The 18385-nt window shown below is 42.1% G+C and overlaps 1 protein-coding gene across 4 annotated transcripts in view; it reads right to left on the bottom strand.

The window, feature by feature from the left end:
- LOC126480754 (C-1-tetrahydrofolate synthase, cytoplasmic) overlaps positions 1-18385 on the bottom strand; it is a 171049-nt gene that overhangs the window by 58593 nt on the left and 94071 nt on the right. For all 4 annotated transcript variants that reach the window (XM_050104037.1, XM_050104040.1, XM_050104038.1 and 1 more), the window contains exons 7-11: positions 10432-10543; positions 10073-10298; positions 9795-9968; positions 9569-9705; positions 305-519 (exon numbers count right to left, since the gene is read on the bottom strand). In XM_050104037.1, coding sequence (XP_049959994.1) covers positions 305-519; positions 9569-9705; positions 9795-9968; positions 10073-10298; positions 10432-10543 — 864 coding nt within the window. The remainder of the gene's footprint in view (positions 1-304; positions 520-9568; positions 9706-9794; positions 9969-10072; positions 10299-10431; positions 10544-18385) is intronic.

The raw sequence follows: 18385 nt of genomic DNA on the forward strand, positions 1-18385 counted from the left end.
AAGCTAAATCCAAATATCTGCAGTGACATTTACATGTTGAATAATGTGTGTGCACATTGTAGCTTGTAGCAAATTTACATTTATTTATTTATTTATTTTTTAGTTCAATAATTGTCACCCTGGAAGATGGGTATGGAATTTATGTAGATTTTGCCACACAAAATCTAAACATGGTGTAAATATAGCTAATGGTGTCAGGTGCTGCAGAGTATGTTGTATAAAAATTTATACTGAAAAGAAAAAAAAAACAGACACTTAGAAAGTAAGCTTTTTTCTATGTGTATGCTGATTACTATAATTGTACCTGAATTTCTGAAAATGCACGTGATCCTTTAACTCGTGGAACCAGCCGAATGTACAAAGAGTCATCCTTCTGCGTTGCCTCATGAAACATTCTCGCATCCAATTGAGCTGCCAAAAGATTATTAGCTGCAGTGACAGCATGAATGTCACCTGTCAGATGGAGATTAAATTCTTCCATGGGAATAACTTGAGAATATCCACCACCTGCAGCACCACCTGAATAATATTTGAAAACTTAAGTCAGTGTGTTCCATGACACAAACCACTCAGTAGTGTGATAAAAACATATTCCACAGCAGCATTTTATCTATAATAGACAAGTTATTGGTAAGTACATGGTAATAAATACTTATTAATGAATAAGTATCATTACAACCATAGGCCCCCCACAGAAATTTACTGAAGTGGAGGCAAGTTTATAATGTTGCCATTTTGTAAATGAGTCATTCACTGAGTTTGAGAATGTGTCACACTCCAAGAATGAAATTTGACAGGATATACAGGGTGAGTCAGGAGGAAAGGTACGTGTTTTGACGGGTGATAGCATTACTGATTCTGAACAAAACAACTTGATGTGGACATATGCCTTATTCCGAATAGTTTCTGAGATAGAACACTTTTAATGTCCATTTCTATTATTTTCTCTATTATTCATTGTCACTGTTTACAATGTACCACAGTAATATAGAGAAAGTTGAGACAAACATTTTGATACAGGACGGTTGTGGTCTATCAAGTCAGAAAACGATCTCAAACTGGCTTACAAAAAGTACCTAAGCTACAGCGTATGCACGTTTCAACATTCTTGCGATCTCTCTGTGGAAACTGTTAGTCCTAAACAAAAAATAAATAGGACCTCTCTCTGTAGCAAATTTAATTTAGTTTAATTGTGTACTGAGACATGTTTTCATTGGAGTGTGCGATTTTTGAGTTATTAATGAAAAACGTACAAAAGTGATATTAAACGTGTTCTATCTTGGAAACCATTCACAATAGGGCATATGCCCCTATGAAGTTTTTTGTTCAGAATCACTAATATTATCGCATCTCAAAGCATGTACCTTTCCTCCTGACTCACCCTGTATATACAAATTTCATTTTATCTCAAATCATTCATAATTATTCACTCAGTATATTTTTTGAAAGATAGACTACTTTTGACAAAAGAAAGGAAAACTTACTTCATTAGCATATGCAGAGTAGAGCTTTTTATATTAATGCTATGAATATAGTACTACCTTTCTCATTTAATAGTCTGGTATTACATGTGTTATTAAATCCAGTACATCCAGTGAGTAGAGAAATAAAGCTTGAAAATATTCACTAAAGATATTTCCAATCATGTAACAATGATGTTAGGTTCACACAGAACATTGGAAATTTGGAACAGAAGAGTAACATTACCTGTCTGATTGAGGAAACCTTTCCAGATATCAACAAGAAGAACCATCAAAAATAACACTGATTAATAATCCTCTAAGTGGGGAAACATTATATAATTTTTTTTTAAGTTTATTCAACTTCGATGGCATCTATAATACTGCTTGATTTACCAAACTACTCATCAGATGATGTTAAGGAATTTATTATGTTATTTTCATGTTATCTATTTTTCTAATGTTAATTGGCATAATCAAAGTTAAACAGAATGTGGTCTGAGAGCTAATTTTTGAAGGTTAATTTGATAAAGCGTAACCCATAGCTAGATTTGAACCTCCCAAAAGAACCTTCAAATTACATGATCAAAACGGCGAGACCGAAACAGTACCCAAGAAAGAGTAGGCCTATGCCTGAACCCATAAATAAAAAAGAGTGTCCACATATAATGCACTTGAATATAAACGGTCTCAGTGCCGACTTTCCAACAAAAATCATAAACTTGACGACTTACAAATTATTCTTTCAGAATTTAAAAATATTAAAGATATCTGTCTCAATGAACATTGGCTTACATGCGGTAATATTAAAATTCTTAATAAAATCGAAAATTTCGAATTAGCTAACAGTTTTTGTTGACAAGAGAAATCACGTGAGAGGTTCTTGCATACTTACTCATTCTGACATGAAATATGAAGTAAGGAACGATTTTAATCATTTTAATGAAGAATCTATATTTGAAAGCTGTTGTATCGAGTTAAGGGACCTAAATGTCTTAGTAGTTTCTACAGTCCTGGAAATTGAAATAAGAACACCGTGAATTCATTGTCCCAGGAAGGGGAAACTTTATTGACACATTCCTGGGGTCAGATACATCACATGATTACACTGACAGAACCACAGGCACATAGACACAGGCAACAGAGCATGCACAATGTCGGCACTAGTACAGTGTACATCCACCTTTCGCAGCAATGCAGGCTGCTATTCTCCCATGGAGACGATCGTAGAGATGCTGGATGTAGTCCTGTGGAACGGCTTGCCATGCCATTTCCACCTGGCGCCTCAGTTGGACCAGCGTTCGTGCTGGACATGCAGACCGCGTGAGACGACGCTTCATCCAGTCCCAAACATGATCAATGGGGGACAGATCCGGATATCTTGCTGGCCAGGGTAGTTGACTTACACCTTCTAGAGCACGTTGGGTGGCACGGGATACATGCGGACGTGCATTGTCCTGTTGGAACAGCAAGTTCCCTTGCCGGTCTAGGAATGGTAGAACGATGGGTTCGATGACGGTTTGGATGTACCGTGCACTATTCAGTGTCCCCTCGACGATCACCAGTGGTGTACGGCCAGTGTAGGAGATCGCTCCCCACACCATGATGCCGGGTGTTGGCCCTGTGTGCCTCGGTCGTATGCAGTCCTGATTGTGGCGCTCACCTGCACGGCGCCAAACACGCATACGACCATCATTGGCACCAAGGCAGAAGCGACTCTCATCGCTGAAGACGACACGTCTCCATTCGTCCCTCCGTTCACGCCTGTCGCGACACCACTGGAGGCGGGCTGCACGATGTTGGGGCGTGAGCGGAAGACGGCCTAACGGTGTGCGGGACCGTAGCCCAGCTTCATGGAGACGGTTGCGAATGGTCCTCGCCGATACCCCAGGAGCAACAGTATCCCTAATTTGCTGGGAAGTGGCGGTGCGGTCCCCTACGGCACTGCGTAGGATCCTACGGTCTTGGCGTGCATCCGTGCGTCGCTGCGGTCCGGTCCCAGGTCGACGGGCTCGTGCACCTTCCGCCGACCACTGGCGACAACATCGATGTACTGTGGAGACCTCATGCCCCACGTGTTGAGCAATTCGGCGGTACGTCCACCCGGCCTCCCGCATGCCCACTATACGCCCTCGCTCAAAGTCCATCAACTGCACATACGGTTCACGTCCACGCTGTCGCGGCATGCTACCAGTGTTAAAGACTGCGATGGAGCTCCGTATGCCACGGCAAACTGGCTGACACTGACGGCGGCGGTGCACAAAAGCTGCGCAGCTAGCGCCATTCGACGGCCAACACCGCGGTTCCTGGTGTGTCCGCTGTGCCGTGCGTGTGATCATTGCTTGTACAGCCCTCTCGCAGTGTCCGGAGCAAGTATGGCGGGTCTGACACACCGGTGTCAATGTGTTCTTTTTTCCATTTCCAGGAGTGTATTTACAGAGTACCAGACAAAACTACAATTGAAGCTTTCCTGCTGAAATTTAAGTGCCTTCTTGAAAATCTTAAGAAAGAAAAAGGAAAAATATTATAATAGCTGCTGATTTCAATATTAATAGCATAGCTGACAGCAACGATGTGTCCAAATTCAATGACTTAATAAAAAACTTTGGCTTCAAAGCAAACTTCATGCAACCCACTAGAATAAATGCACAGTCAGTGACCTGTATTGATAATATTTTAACAAATTATGTCTTTGAAGATGTTAATAAATTTTGCTTAGATTTAGGAATCTCTGACCACTCCGCATTATTCATTGAACTACCAAAACTCTATAAAGAAATTTCATGTAACAAAAGCCACATGAAAAGGAACTTCAATGAAAAAAACCTAACTATATTTAGCAATAAGTTAAGAGAGGTTGAATGGCCTTATAATAGCTGTATCTCAAGTAGTACTAACTTTAACAACTTTCTTGGTAGCTTTCTTGAAATATTTAATGAAACTTTTCCACTTAAAGCCAAATGTAACAAAACGACTAGGAAGATTAAATGGATAACTCAGGGCATAAAAATTTCTAGTGCCAGAAAGAGGCAACTACTTAATGAACTGAAATATAACAAAAACAGACATTTTGCTGTGTATGTGAAACATTATAAAGCCATATTCAAAAAAGTTGTAAAGGCAGCAAAACAAATGGCAAACAATAAGTTTATTTTACAACATAATAGTAAGACAAAGGCAGTGTGGTCTGTTGTCAAACCAGAGTTAGGTGTTAAAGTCAGTAGTAATGAAATAACTAAGATTAAAGTAGATGATAATGTTGTTGTAAACCCAGCTCAAATATCAGAGTGTTTAAATGAATTCTTCATAAATGTAGCAAAGTCAGAAGTTGATGTAGCAGGATATCAGAGTAAAGTAAATCCCTTGTGACTCGACCAAGAAGCTGAGTATCTCACAGATTTTAAAAAAGTCACAATAAAGGATGTGAAAAATGTTATATTGTCATTAAAAAATAAAAATTCTGCTGGGTGCGATGGGACACCAAGTAAAGTGATTAAAGCAGTATATGACATAATAGCACCCCTGCTAGCTAAAATAATCAACCAATCTTTTAAACAGGGGTGCTTTCCTGATGTGTTAAAATATGCCGAAGTGAGACCTCTGTTCAAGAAAGGGTCGAGGAAAGATATGGGAAACTATCGCCCTATTTCTATTCTCCCAATCCTGTCAAAATTGTTAGAGAGTGTAGCTGCATATCAGATCAAAAATTTTATCGTAAAAAATGATATTATTGTAAGTAACCAATTTGGATTCCAACAAGGAAAAAACACACTGGATGCAGTAAATAACTTTATTGAGAAGATATGCAAATCATTGGATCAGAGGAGTAAAGTCGCAGGTATCTTCTGCGATCTTTCAAAAGCTAACAAAGAGATAGAGGGGCTGGCCAGCACTTACCTCAGCTCAGTACAGCCGATAGATACACATAAAACAGAACTGAAAATTTACATTCCTAGCTTTCGGAACTTTGTTCCTTCATCAGGGAGGAGAGAGGGGAAAAAAGGGAAGAAGGGAAAGTGGATTCAGTTACTCACAACCCAGGTTATGAAGCAACAGGGAAAGGTAAACAGGGAGGGTAGCAAGGATGGAGGCATGGTTGTCAGAGGAAATTTTCAGTTCTGTTTTATGTGTATCTATCGGCTGTACTGAGCTGAGGTAAGTACTGGCCAGCCCCTCTATCTCTTTGTTAGTATTTGTTTCACATCTTATATGAGATTTTCCATTAATCATTTAGATCTTTCAAAAGCATTTGACTCGGTGAACCATGACTTGCTTATCTACAAATTAAACAATATGGGATTAAGGACAAAGCTCTGAAATGGCTCACATCATACTTGCACAACAGAAAGCAAAGGGTAAGTGTCACATCAAATGCAGTGAATCATTATTCTAAATGGAGTACAGTATCACAAGGTGTGCCTCAAGACTCCATTTTGGGGCCAACCTTGCTCCTATTCTATGTAAATGACTTGTCCATAAATATAAATTCCCCGTCAGTTCTGTTTGTGGATGACACTTCTGTTTTAATTGTAGATGATGCAGAAAAAATTCAGAGCTCCATTGTGAGCACGATGGGTATTCTATAAAACTGGTTACAGTTAAATGGCTTGAAACTGAACATTACAAAAACCAATATGGTATATTTCAATATCAAACATTTGAAATGTGTGGATCTTAAAATACATCATCACAATCATCCTATGAAAGAAGTTAACACAGTCAAATTCCTAGGACTAAATGTGGACAAAACTTAAACTGGAGTACACATATTGAGTTCCTATCAAATAAACTAAGCAGCTTTGCATTTGCAATGCAAATACTAGCAAACTCTACTGACATGAGTACACAAAAAATAGCATACCATAGTTATTTTGAATCTGTCATTAGGTATGTTGTCATTTTTTGGGGAAATTCAAGTAGTGTATCTCGAATACTGAAACTGCAAAACAAAATTATAAGATACATGTGTAGTGCACAACAAACAGAATCTTGTCGCCCATTATTTCGGAACCTGCAAATCCTAACACTTCCCTCCATATACATTTATGAAATTATAATCTTTGTACACAGCAGACAAAAATTATTTGAGGAAAATAATTTTAACCACACATACAACACAAGAAATAAAAATAATTTTATGTTACCCACACACCATTTGAAATTATATGCTCGAACTCCACAGTATATGGGGATGACAATATATAACAAGCTAATGGGCAAAAATATATTTAATATGAAGCCAGAGAGTCTAAAAATAAGGCTACAGCAGATTCTGTGGGATAAATGCTACTATTCAATAGAAGAATTCATAGAGGATGACATGATAATTTGAGCAAGGGGTAATTAATTGTTAGTCTTTTATTGTATGTGTAACAAAATTGTATTATTATTATGATACCATTTGTTTAAAATCAGTTGTTGTAATTAATTGTTAGTTTTTTATTGTATGTGTATTTTTATATTGTATTATTGTTATGGTACCATTTGTTAAAATCAGGTGTTGTATGTATATGGTAAAACTTTACCAAAATTTTGACTTGTCTCCAGTACCCGGAATCAAATGATTTAGATTATGTACGTTATGAGACTAATAAACCACAATTCACTCTCAGAAACCTAGGACTGATCAAGGTGGTCCTTGTCTCCCAGTTTGACATATTATTGAGCAGCCATGCCAAATGGACTGAAGAATTCGTAACTCTATAGCTGCATGTTGCTCTGTGTTGCACTGAATAGTATATAATAATGGAGAGAAGATCTTTTTAATCTTCAAATTTCAAAATTTTCCCCATTCTCCAAGACAAATGTCTGAGGTGTGCACTGAGGAGAGGGTGCTGCTTCTTTGTGGGAATGAGGGATTGATATCAGCCATCACACTGCAGCCATGTTTACTTTATGCCTAAAATCGAGGATCATTTTAATAAAACTCAACAAATGCCTTTTTTTTTCGAAAAATTCTGATTTGTAATTAGAGTATCGCTCAATGAAAATATGACAAAACTGAATATTTGCCATTGTAAAATGTGCTTGAATATAGAAAATTTTCAGGCTTGAATATAGAAAAGTTTCAGGAAACTCGACATATCATTTTTCAAGATTCCACAAAAGTCAACTAATATTTGTTTTTTATTGCATGGTTGAAACTTAAAACATAAAATTTAAAAGTTAAATTTAATAGCTTTTACACCCTCATGTGTCTACTGTTTGGCAATCACATCACATTCTACAAGATAAAACAATAATTTGCTATGTGTTTGTTGGACAATAATACATATTGTCCCACTTAATTACCTTTCATTTTCAGACACTGTTTTACTACTAGATTAGTAGCTGTAGTAGTACGCTCTTGTTAGATCATCATTAGTAAGATGTAAGAACACTCAAAATATTCTGAAACAATTCATGAGGTGAAAAGTGCAAGACAATGTAGGAGTCATCAACGTCAAAAGAGTGCGAACTGCACAATTGAACCAACAAAGGTAACTACATGCAAAGCAGAATGTTTGTGTTTCAATGATCTTATTTGTTTTAGAAATAGTCTGCATATGAATAAATGGGTGAATATGAATTAGATGGTTTCTTATAGTAGCCTTTTGCTGGCCAATAAATATGCACAAGCTGGAAGTAATTTTAATCAATGTTAGGCATCCCAAATAAGATTTAAATGAGTATATGATGATTTCTGGCTTGTGCTAAACTTTTGTGGGCCAAAAAACTTGAAAACAATTCTTCTTACAAAAAATTTCAAAAATACCAGAATGAAAGAGCATAAAATTTTGCATAGAATGACCTCTTAAGAGTTAGAATCAGCTCAGCCATGTAGTCACAAACGATTGTCAGAGATTGGGAATTTTTACCAATTTGAAGTAATGTGTTACAAGCCACCAACAATACTATGAGTAACACAACTTTGTTTCTCCACCAGTTTTGGTCCATAAAACCATCATCACTGGAGGAAAAGCTGAACATCAGTGATTTACACTTACATATCGGTACAAAGCCAGTTAATCAGTAGACAAAGCAAGTTGTGTTGGTACAACTGATCATTTGCAATGTATTATTTCAAATACTTGATAGCTGTACACTGTTGCTTCAAGAAAATTATTATACCAATTTGGTGGAAAAGTGAGTTATGATTTTGTGCCAACACCCCTAACTCAAAAACAGCTAGTCCAAATGAAAAGTGTTACGCATGAATGTTTTAGAGCATCAAATGCTACAGTAAAAGTGCTCCCAAATTTTAAAATTCACTCACCCCTTTTCAAAGATATAAATAAAAAAATGAAAGTATTTGTAGTGCTAAAGAAGAAACAGGTCAACTAGACTGATGAGTCATGTTACATGCTGATGTTAATGTGTATGTTGGAACTCACTTGAGGTGACGCAGCATCCTTGCAACAGAGAACCATTCAAGGCAAGATCGTTCACCTCTGACATCCTGCAGGTAACCTGTGTCTTCTGATAAATACACCTCCAGTTCATCCCCAAAATGCATCAGCATGGTTTTAGAAACAAACTACAGATATGAGGGTGCTTGTATGGCCACGTCACCTGGTCTCAATCGTATTGAACATCCTTGAGAAACCATGCAATGAGATTCGTGCACCTAAAATCTAACTGCAACCAATTTCTTTGAGCTGCGGGTGGTAGTTTTAGTGGTTATCAAACAAAATCGCACCAAAAAATTTTCTGTCTCCCCTGACATGACATTATGAGAGTGAAAGGGGCGAGACAAACTACAAAGTATGTGTGTCTGATTCAATTGCTCACTAGTGCACTGAACAATCCTAATTTCTTCTATGGCTTGCCAAATTACATCATTCAGTGTTTCTGTGGAACTTATATCTTTTGATAGAACCTAACAATAATGCAGCACAGGTAAAACATGTTTTGTAAGTAATTTCCTCCCACCATGAACTACAACTTTCTGGTATCTCACAATGAACAAACTCTACCAGTTTCTTAGCTCCAAGTTGCTCAACCCCTCATTTCATTTCACATCTCATCACAACTTTGCTCAAAGTTGTGTTACTACCTATGACTTATCCACAATTATTAAAAATTACACACAGCTACAAGACCAAGAAATATGACAATTTTTTTCAAACCTTTAATTCCAAATGTTGGTCCCTGTGAAGGCTGCCGTACACAGGCAAAAGCATTTTTCTTTTTATGACCAGAAAGAGCTTGGACAAGACCTATTGTCGTTGTACTCTTTCCTTCCCCAAGAGGAGTTGGAGTGATACTGGAAATAGAGTGAAACAGCAAAGTTCAAAATGCTTTGTTAGTAATGTTAATCACAATATGACTTGTCTAAAAATAATCTGTAGTTACCCAGCAACCACAATGTATTTCCCATCTTTCTGATGCTGCAGACGTTTTAAAACATCTAGTGTTATTTTTGCCTTTTTGTGGCCATACTGCTCCACTTCTGATGGGTGCAGACCTATTTCTCTTGCTAGGTCGCTAATATCTTTTGGCTCCTGGGATCTTGCAACCTCTATGTCACTTTCACAAGAATACAGAATATAAAATCAATAATATTGTACAAATAACTGACTCAGTGAAAAACATAATGTATACTATGCCACACTACAACTTGTTTAACTTACCTTGGGACAGGTCTCTTTAATGTAAGAGGCAAAATACTTAGATTCCATTGGACATTTAGAATTTTGTTGGCAGCTTTCTGTGCAGAAAGGACAGTGTTTTTCATTAGCATTGCAACAGTCATTGGCCCGACACCTCCAGGAACTGGAGTTATGTATGAAGCCACTAGCTTAGCTTCCTCAAAAGCTACATCACCAACAAGTCTCTGATTGTTTTTCTTTGTGGGATCTGAATGATACGAGTCCAGTTATTAGGATAACATAAATATAACAATATTAATGCTACTTCTATTTTAGGCATATATCATTTCAGCATTTAAAAAAATGTAGACTAGGTTGTTCCACTCAGAGTATTCACTTACCTGGAATTGCATTTATACCACAATCAATGACAACAGCTCCTCGTTTAATCCAACTTCCTTTCACCATTTCAGCTCTACCAATAGCTACCACTAGAATATCAGCATTGGCAGTCTGAAATTAGAGAGTCTGGGAATAATTCTCAATACAGATATGTAGGGATCTCAGAAAGCAAGTTACACATGTCGTCCAAAGATAAGACCATTGCATGACAAGAATGGTGCTGTGTCCGAAGAGAATACACGTTCCGGGTTTCCTGTAGTACGGATAACTAGGACATCACAGTGTGCAAGTGAAATGATGCAGAAACTGGAAACATACTCCAAGGTTGAAATATGTGTGACAGTGCAATTCTTGTGCGCAAAACATCTAAATTGCACATAGATTCACCATGAAATTCTGGTGGTATAAGGGCCAAATGCAATGTCATGTTTACATGCAGTGAAATGGCGCCAACAGTTTGACCAAGCCAGGACAGACATGAATGATGCTGATCAGGAAGGAAGGCCATAGACATCGACCACAAATGACAAAGGCCAGACAATCTTTATGGCAACCTGAAAAAATGTGTGAAGGGAAAGAGATTTTCCAACAATGAGGACATTTACAAAGCAGTTCTCGAATCATTTAGTGACCAAGGAACAAATTTCAGTTGTTGAGGAACTGAATGATTGGTGGAACATTTTGACTATTGATTACAAAGACCTGGTGATTATGTTGAAAAACAATGCCATGGATCTGTGTCACTCTGAGGAGTGGTGCAGCATTCAATAAAAGTTATTTGGCCTACCATAATAATGTGTAACTTACTTTTTGAAGTACCCTTATAATAAATTAATGTAATGTTCTTATAATTATGATTAAAGGCAGCTTCAAAAAGAAAGTCCTTTACAAATGTGTTACTCATGTTTTGTAGTTGCCTCCCCTGTCATATACAGTGAATCAATATAATCATGTGAACATAAGCATAACATTTGCAACTAAATATCGCAGCCACACATGACAGAAATATGAGAATTTTATGGGAAAATAATTTACTGGCATGCCAGAATAAAAGGCAGTTGATTTCCTGAACGAACCCACAGCAGAAAAAGATGTACCAGTTTTCGAAAGGTGATGGTGGCAAAGAGGTACAAACAAAGAATAAGAGTTTGAGCACAGATTTACAGCAATAAAAATCAAGCAACCTTCTCATTGAAAGTAAATGTAAGTTTTGGCATATGTAATGTTTGTATACAGCACCCCTGCCCCTCCACCCCCCACCCCAGTCTCCTTAAATCGCCACCACTGCAGTGTTTTGCTGTTGGTTGCCTTCTTTGTTTGTTGTTGACATGTGATGGGGTCTCCTCTAGACCTCGTCCGGTGTATTGGTTGGTTGGTTTTGGGGTCTGGTGGGAGCTAAACATCGAGGTCATCAGTCCCCTTTTCCAAACAGACATACATGTAAAAGGCCTTTACAGTCAAAGCATAACCACTGTGCCCAGAGGGAGGGAACACCAAGCGGTACAGAGCTAAAATGAACACCGCAATAACACAAAATAGAGGACACTTAAAAGGAGCAGAGCAAGTGGTTGACTAGAGCAAAACAGACTACAGTGGTTGGTGGATCAGGTAAAAGGTCAACCACCCAACCACAAACGAAGAACCTCCAGCTGGAAAGAGTTGATAGAGGTACCAAGACAACTTGTTACCATAAAAGACACTATTTTGGTATCCACGTCACAATTAAAGGTCGCTGGAGTGGGTGTAGCCTGAGAAATCAGGCGAGAGCACCCACACTAGAGTTAGTGATAAAACCCAGCTGCACGGATAAAACATAAAACTGAGTCAGCTATAGAGGCATCGTCACCTAGAATTAGAGGAAATGCAGCTGGTAAACTAAAGGACTGCCGTAAGGGGGCTACAAGGGGGCAGTCCATCAGAAGATGGACCACTGTCAGCCCTGCATCACAGCGACACTTGGGTGGGTTCTCACAGCGAAGGAGATAGCTGTGAGTCAACCGCGTATGTCCAATTCAGAGACAGCAGAGAACAACTGAGTCCCTACGCGTGCTCCTCAAGGATGAGTTCCATACAGCCGTTGACGACTTTACCATGCGGAGCTTATTTGGCGTGTTCAAGACAGACCATTCAGAGCTCCAGACATCGTGGACCTTGCGATCTAGGGCTGACCGGAGGTCTCTTTCCACGAGACCAAGCTCCAGGGGTGGCGAAGTGTGGCCTGCTTGGCCAACCGATCGACACATTCGTTTCCTGAAATGCCGATGTGGCCCGGGGTCCACACAAATGTCGCTGAACGACCATACTCGCAATCCACTCAGGGAGTCACTGCATATGACAAATGACTCCCCAGGGCAGGAGGAAAGGTGAGCAAGTGCATGATAAAGAGCAACCAGCTCCACAGTGAAAACACTGCTCCCACAAGGCAGGGAACGCTGCTCAACGTAGTCGCCATGGATGAAAGCAAACCCAGTGCATCCATCGACCACAGAACTATCGGTGTAGACTACATCCGCATCGCGAAATGAGGCAAGAAGAGCCAGGAATTGTTGACGAAGACTGGCAAGGTGGAATGGAGGACTTGGGGTCACAGGACAAATCCAAGCAAAGGCACAAGCAAGGGAGGGACCAAGGAGGGGTAGAAGAAGAGGGCTGGAAGGATGGAGGAAGGGGAAAGGACTCGAGTGATGAGAGAAGGGAACGAACGCGGACCGCGATCGGGAGACCCGACCTAGGCCGCCATCGTGGGGAGGGGAGTGCAGGAGATGGAAAAAGGAGCCTGCGGTTTGAGTGGTCGGGCGAGGCATGGACGGGCGACATATGATGCAAGCAACTGTTGTCAGCAGAATCGTAGGGGAGGGATTCCAGCTTCTACAAGAAGGCTAGTCACCGGACTAGTGCGGAAGGCACCTGTTGCCAGTCTGACGCCATAATGGAGAATCGGGTCGAGGATGTGCAACGTTGAAGGTGCTGCTGAGTCTTACACCACGCTCCCGTAGTCGAGATGGGACTGGACTAAGGCCTTATAGAGCTGTAGGAGGGTTGTTCGTGCAGCCCCCCAAACGGTGTGGCTGAGGCAGCGAAGGATGCTGAGCTGCTGCCAGCACCGTTGTTTAAGCTCGCGAAGATGAGGTGTCCAAGTGAGCTGAACATCAAACAGCATGCCAAGAAAGCGATGCGTCTCTCCAATACGAAGGAGTTCATTGGCAAAGTAGAGCTCTGGATGGAGCTGGATCGTTCAACGACAACAGAAATGCATCACTCGGATCTTAGAGGCTGAGAACTGAAAACCAAGGTTGGATGCCCAAAAATGTGCCTTCGGATAGCTCCCTGTAGCCGCCGTTCAGTGACACTGATGCTTGGGGAACTGTAATAAAGACAAAAGTCATTGGCATATAGAGAGGAACAGACCGATGAGCCCACCACAGCCGCAAGGCCATTAATCGCCACCGAAAAGAGGGGAACACTGAGAAACAAGCCCTATGGAACACCGTTCTCCTGAATATGAGCAGAGCTAAAATAAGTGCCAACTCAAACCCGAAAGGAGTGATTGGAGAGAAAATTCCGTAGAAAAATCGGAAGTGGACCCATTCATGCAGCGTAGCAAGGATATGATGGCACCAGGTGGTATCGTACGCCTTCTGAAGATCAAAGAAAACAGCAACTAGATGTTCTCGCTAGGTAAAAGCTGTACGAATAGCCAACTCCAGCGAGACTAAATTGTCGATCGCTGAGCGTTGCTGGGCTCGGAGGCCCCGAGCTTCAAGGAGCCACATGAGCCGCCGACTCACCATCCGTTCCAGGAGTTTGCACATAACGTTGGTAAGGCTGATAGGGTGATAGCTATCAACCACCAGTGGATCTGCACTAGGTTTCAGCAACAGGATGGTAACATTATCCTGCCAACGAGTTGGGAAAATGCCCTCCGTCCAGATGCAGTTAAAAGGGCGAGTAATTCACCCTGACAGTGCGCTGAGAGATGGTGAAGAAACTGGTTGTGAATTCGGTCTGGACCTGGAGAGGTATTGCGGCAAGCTGTAAAGGCACTTTGGAACTTCCATTGACTAAACAGGGAGTTGTATCGTTCCCAATGGTGCGTGCGAAACGACAACTGCGTATGCTCAGCCTGCTCTTTAATGGCACAGAATTCTACGCTGCAGCCTGCTGTCGCAGAAATACGAGTGAAGTACTCTGCCAGATGTTTGGTGATGGCGACTGGGTCAGTACAAAGTGTACCCCAAAGAGAAAGGCAAGGGACAGACGCATGAGGGTGAAAGCCAAAAATGCACCAAACCGGCGACCACACCTGAGATGGGGAGGTGCGAGAACCTATGGTGGCAACATATCGTTCCCAGCAGTCCTGTTTGCTCCGCTGAATTAACCGCTGATCCCGGGCCCACAGCCATTTAAAGCTAACCAGATTCTCTAGTGAAGGATGACGCCGGTGTCGTCGTAGGGCTCACCGGGGTCGCGGATAGCTTCTGCAATCTCTGGTGTCCACCAAGGGACTGACTTACCGCCTTAGGGTACTTGAAGAGCAGAGGCAAGTTGCCTCTTCGGCAGCAGAAACAATGGCCATAGTGACCTCGTCCACTGCCAAATCAATGTCACCAGGAAGCAGGGCAATGGTCATAGTAGCTGAGGTGTAGGCTGCCCAATCAGCTCCAGAAGAGACCATCGTGGCATCTGGTCAGGGGGTTGGGATTGAAGAAGAGAAACCAGGATAGGAAAGCGGTCATTACCACAGAGGTCGTCGTGGACCCTCCAACTGAGGTATGGAAGAAGACCTGGGCTACTAAGAGAGATGTCAACGGCCAAGTATGTGCCATAAGTCAAGCTAAAATATGTGGGAGCACCAGTGTTAAGGAGGCAAATGTCCTGCTGTGCCAAGAGAGCCTCAATGTTCCTACCCTGGCCCGAGATCTGGGCCCCACCCCATAAAGGATAGTGGGCATTAAAGTTCCCAAAAAGGAGGAATGGCAGGGGGAGCTGGGCGAACAAGGCAGCTAGGTTGGCAAGAAGGACAACCTCATCCGGAGGAGGGTAGAGGGAACAGATGGTAAGCTCCATTCCTGCCCGAATTCTAACAGCCACAGCCTCGAGAGCCGTGTGAAGTGGCACTGGGGCACTAGGAACAGTGGCAAGAACATAAACACAGACACCGCCAGACACCCTGTCGTATTCTACGCGGTTCTTATAGTAACCCCGGTAGCCACAGAGGGAGGGTGTCCGCCAAACAGGAAACCAGGTTTCCTGTAGGGCCAGACAAGTGGCAGGGAAGCGGCACAAAAGCTGTTTCAACTCTGCAAGGTGGTGGAAAAAACCACGGCAATTCCATTGAAGGATAATGGTATCCGACTGTGAAGACATGAAAGAACCTGTGGGAGAGGGGGGGGGGGGAGGGGGGGGGGGGATAGGTTACGCATTAGAAGCGCTCGCCGCCACCGATTGCGAAGTAGCCTGATCAACTTCCATAGGAGCTGCGGTCGAGCAACATCTAGCTCCCGAGTGGACGCTAGATGCTCCAGATCGTCTTCAGGTGCAGTGGTGAACTCCTTTTCTGTCTTTATGTCCTTCTCCTTTTGCTTTTTCTTCTTTTTGGTAGGGTCCCGTTTGTCCCTCGGTTTATCAGGCTGGGTGGGCTTTTCTGACCCAGTCTCATGGACCGAGGAAGACCTGGAAGCCCTACAGCCCTCAGGTGGTAGGTTTTTCAGCCCCTGGCTGACATCTGGAGGGGCAGTAACTGTGGAAGGGAGGGCACCAAGTGATCCCTTCCGTGCGAAGGGAGCCAGAGGAGGCCGGCTCTTCTCCGGCTCAGAGGTGGGGACTGAAGGCCCCAAAGAAGGAGGGGTTGTTACTCCCGATGTTGATAACAGGGGAGCAACGGAAGAGGGTGTTCTCCCAACTACCCGGGGGGGGCAGGAATAGACGGCCAGGCTGGAGGGCCCACAAAAAGCGGCTGAGCTTGGGGGTTCGTCGCCAGGGGTGGCGACATCGAAGCTGCTGCAGCAAACGTCGATGAAATGCGCACAGGGTGAAGTCGGTCGTACTTGCATTTAGCCTCTGTGTAAGTGAGCCTGTCCAAGGTCTTATACTCCATAACCTTCCATTCTTTTTGATAAACTGCACAGTCTGACGAGCAAGGTGAATGTTTTCGTCCACAGTTGACACAAATAGGGAGCGGCGAACACAGTACGTTGGGGTGGGAGGCACGTCCACAATCCCGACAGGTAGGGTTGGCGTCACATCTCGATGACATATGCCCAAACCTCCAGCACTTAAAGCAGCGCATGGGAGGAGGGACGTAAGGTTCAATATCACATCGATATATCACCACCTTGATCTTCTCGGGCAGGGTGTCTCCCTTGAAAGCCAAGATGAAGGTTCCGGTGGCACCCTACTATCTTTAGGTCCCCTGAAGACACGTCGTGCAAAGGGGACACCGCTCGTTGTCAGAGTTCAACAACAGGTCACGATGAAAAATAAGGCCCTGAACCATATTGAGGCTCTTATGAGGCGTAATGGAGACTGCAACAACACCGAGCTTGTCACAAGCAAGCAATGCCCATGACTGTGCTGGTGATGCTGTCTGTATGAGGACTGCTCCAGACCTCATTTTAGACATGCCCTCAACATCTCCAAACTCGTCCTCTAAATTTTCCACAAAAAACTGAAGCTTTGTGGTCAGAAATGGGTCCCCATCTGTTCGGCTGCAAACCAGAAATCGAGGAGAATACATCTCACCAGGTAATTTAGACCGCCGTTCCTCCCCTGGTGTGGGCAGGGAAGGGAACGATTGGGGGTCATACTGTAAAGCATTGAACTTTCCTTTCTTAGAGACTCGTGCTTGCGCACTATTCATGTTTCTTTTCATGGTGGTCCCATGATCAGCTAGGGAAAGTAATGTCCACCACCCAGACAGAGCCCTGCTTGCCTGGGTAAGCCTAATACAACCAGGGGGTGGCAGGTTCCCCAGAGGTCGCCCGCTAGCAACTGTTCTACCTCAACAGGCATGCGTGTCCTCGGCGCGCAGCACACCTTGAGATTGAGGCTTTTTTTTATAGAGGTTTACACCATCCTTGTAACCCAGGTAGTTAAGCCAAGATCCCCGGGCTCTGTACCGTACAACGTTCCACCGTCGCGCCTTATGGTGGTCGTTGAAGCACGCTCAGAGCTTACGGTATTGAGAACTGGTGGCACTTCCCCAGTCCCCAGCTCAGGGACCCTGGGGTCGCCAAGCCCGTACCCAGCAACTAAATGCTGAGCCCCCTGAGGGTGTCCGGTGTATTCCGTACCTGTTTTCATCAGTATAACAAAAAATGTGTTAATAGGAATATGTCAGTTTTAATGATCCTAAGTCTGATGGAATTGTTAGTCAATGGCTGCAGAAATATTTCAGTGATATATGAGATCAAGAGGTATTTTACAATAGGCAGTGATCACGGTTTTGCTTGTGGAACTTCATTTGGAGGAATAACTTCAGGACAATTATGACAGGAATCTTCCTGTTTCCCCAATAAAATACAAAATACTTAAAGTGTTAGTTAAAAGCAACGTGTTCTGATTGGTGATGTAGAAAAATGTAGATCACAACAATGAGTGTCTATTTTGCATTACCTACAGAGGACAATTTTTAAGTGCAAATTTAAACCCTGGAATTTACTTTAAAGTGCAAATTTATTTGATATAGAGATAAAACAACTTTTCAGAATGTAAAATTCAGGTCTCTAACAGTACTTTTATGTGTACTATTTAAAAAAACACACAAAAGTATGTTATTTTGTGTTATAAAATGTAATATACTGCAAGCTCTATTTAGAAGTATTTAAACAACAATTACATAATCGTAAGATTAAATGTTACATAACTTAAATTAAAAACTCCCAAAGATTTGTGCCTTAAGTCTGAGTTTAAACGTAGAGGTTCCAGAAACCCCGCCTCCTACATTACAGGAAA

The sequence above is a fragment of the Schistocerca serialis genome, chromosome 5 (assembly GCF_023864345.2).
Source record: "Schistocerca serialis cubense isolate TAMUIC-IGC-003099 chromosome 5, iqSchSeri2.2, whole genome shotgun sequence".
In the NCBI taxonomy this organism is placed as follows: domain Eukaryota; kingdom Metazoa; phylum Arthropoda; class Insecta; order Orthoptera; family Acrididae; genus Schistocerca; species Schistocerca serialis.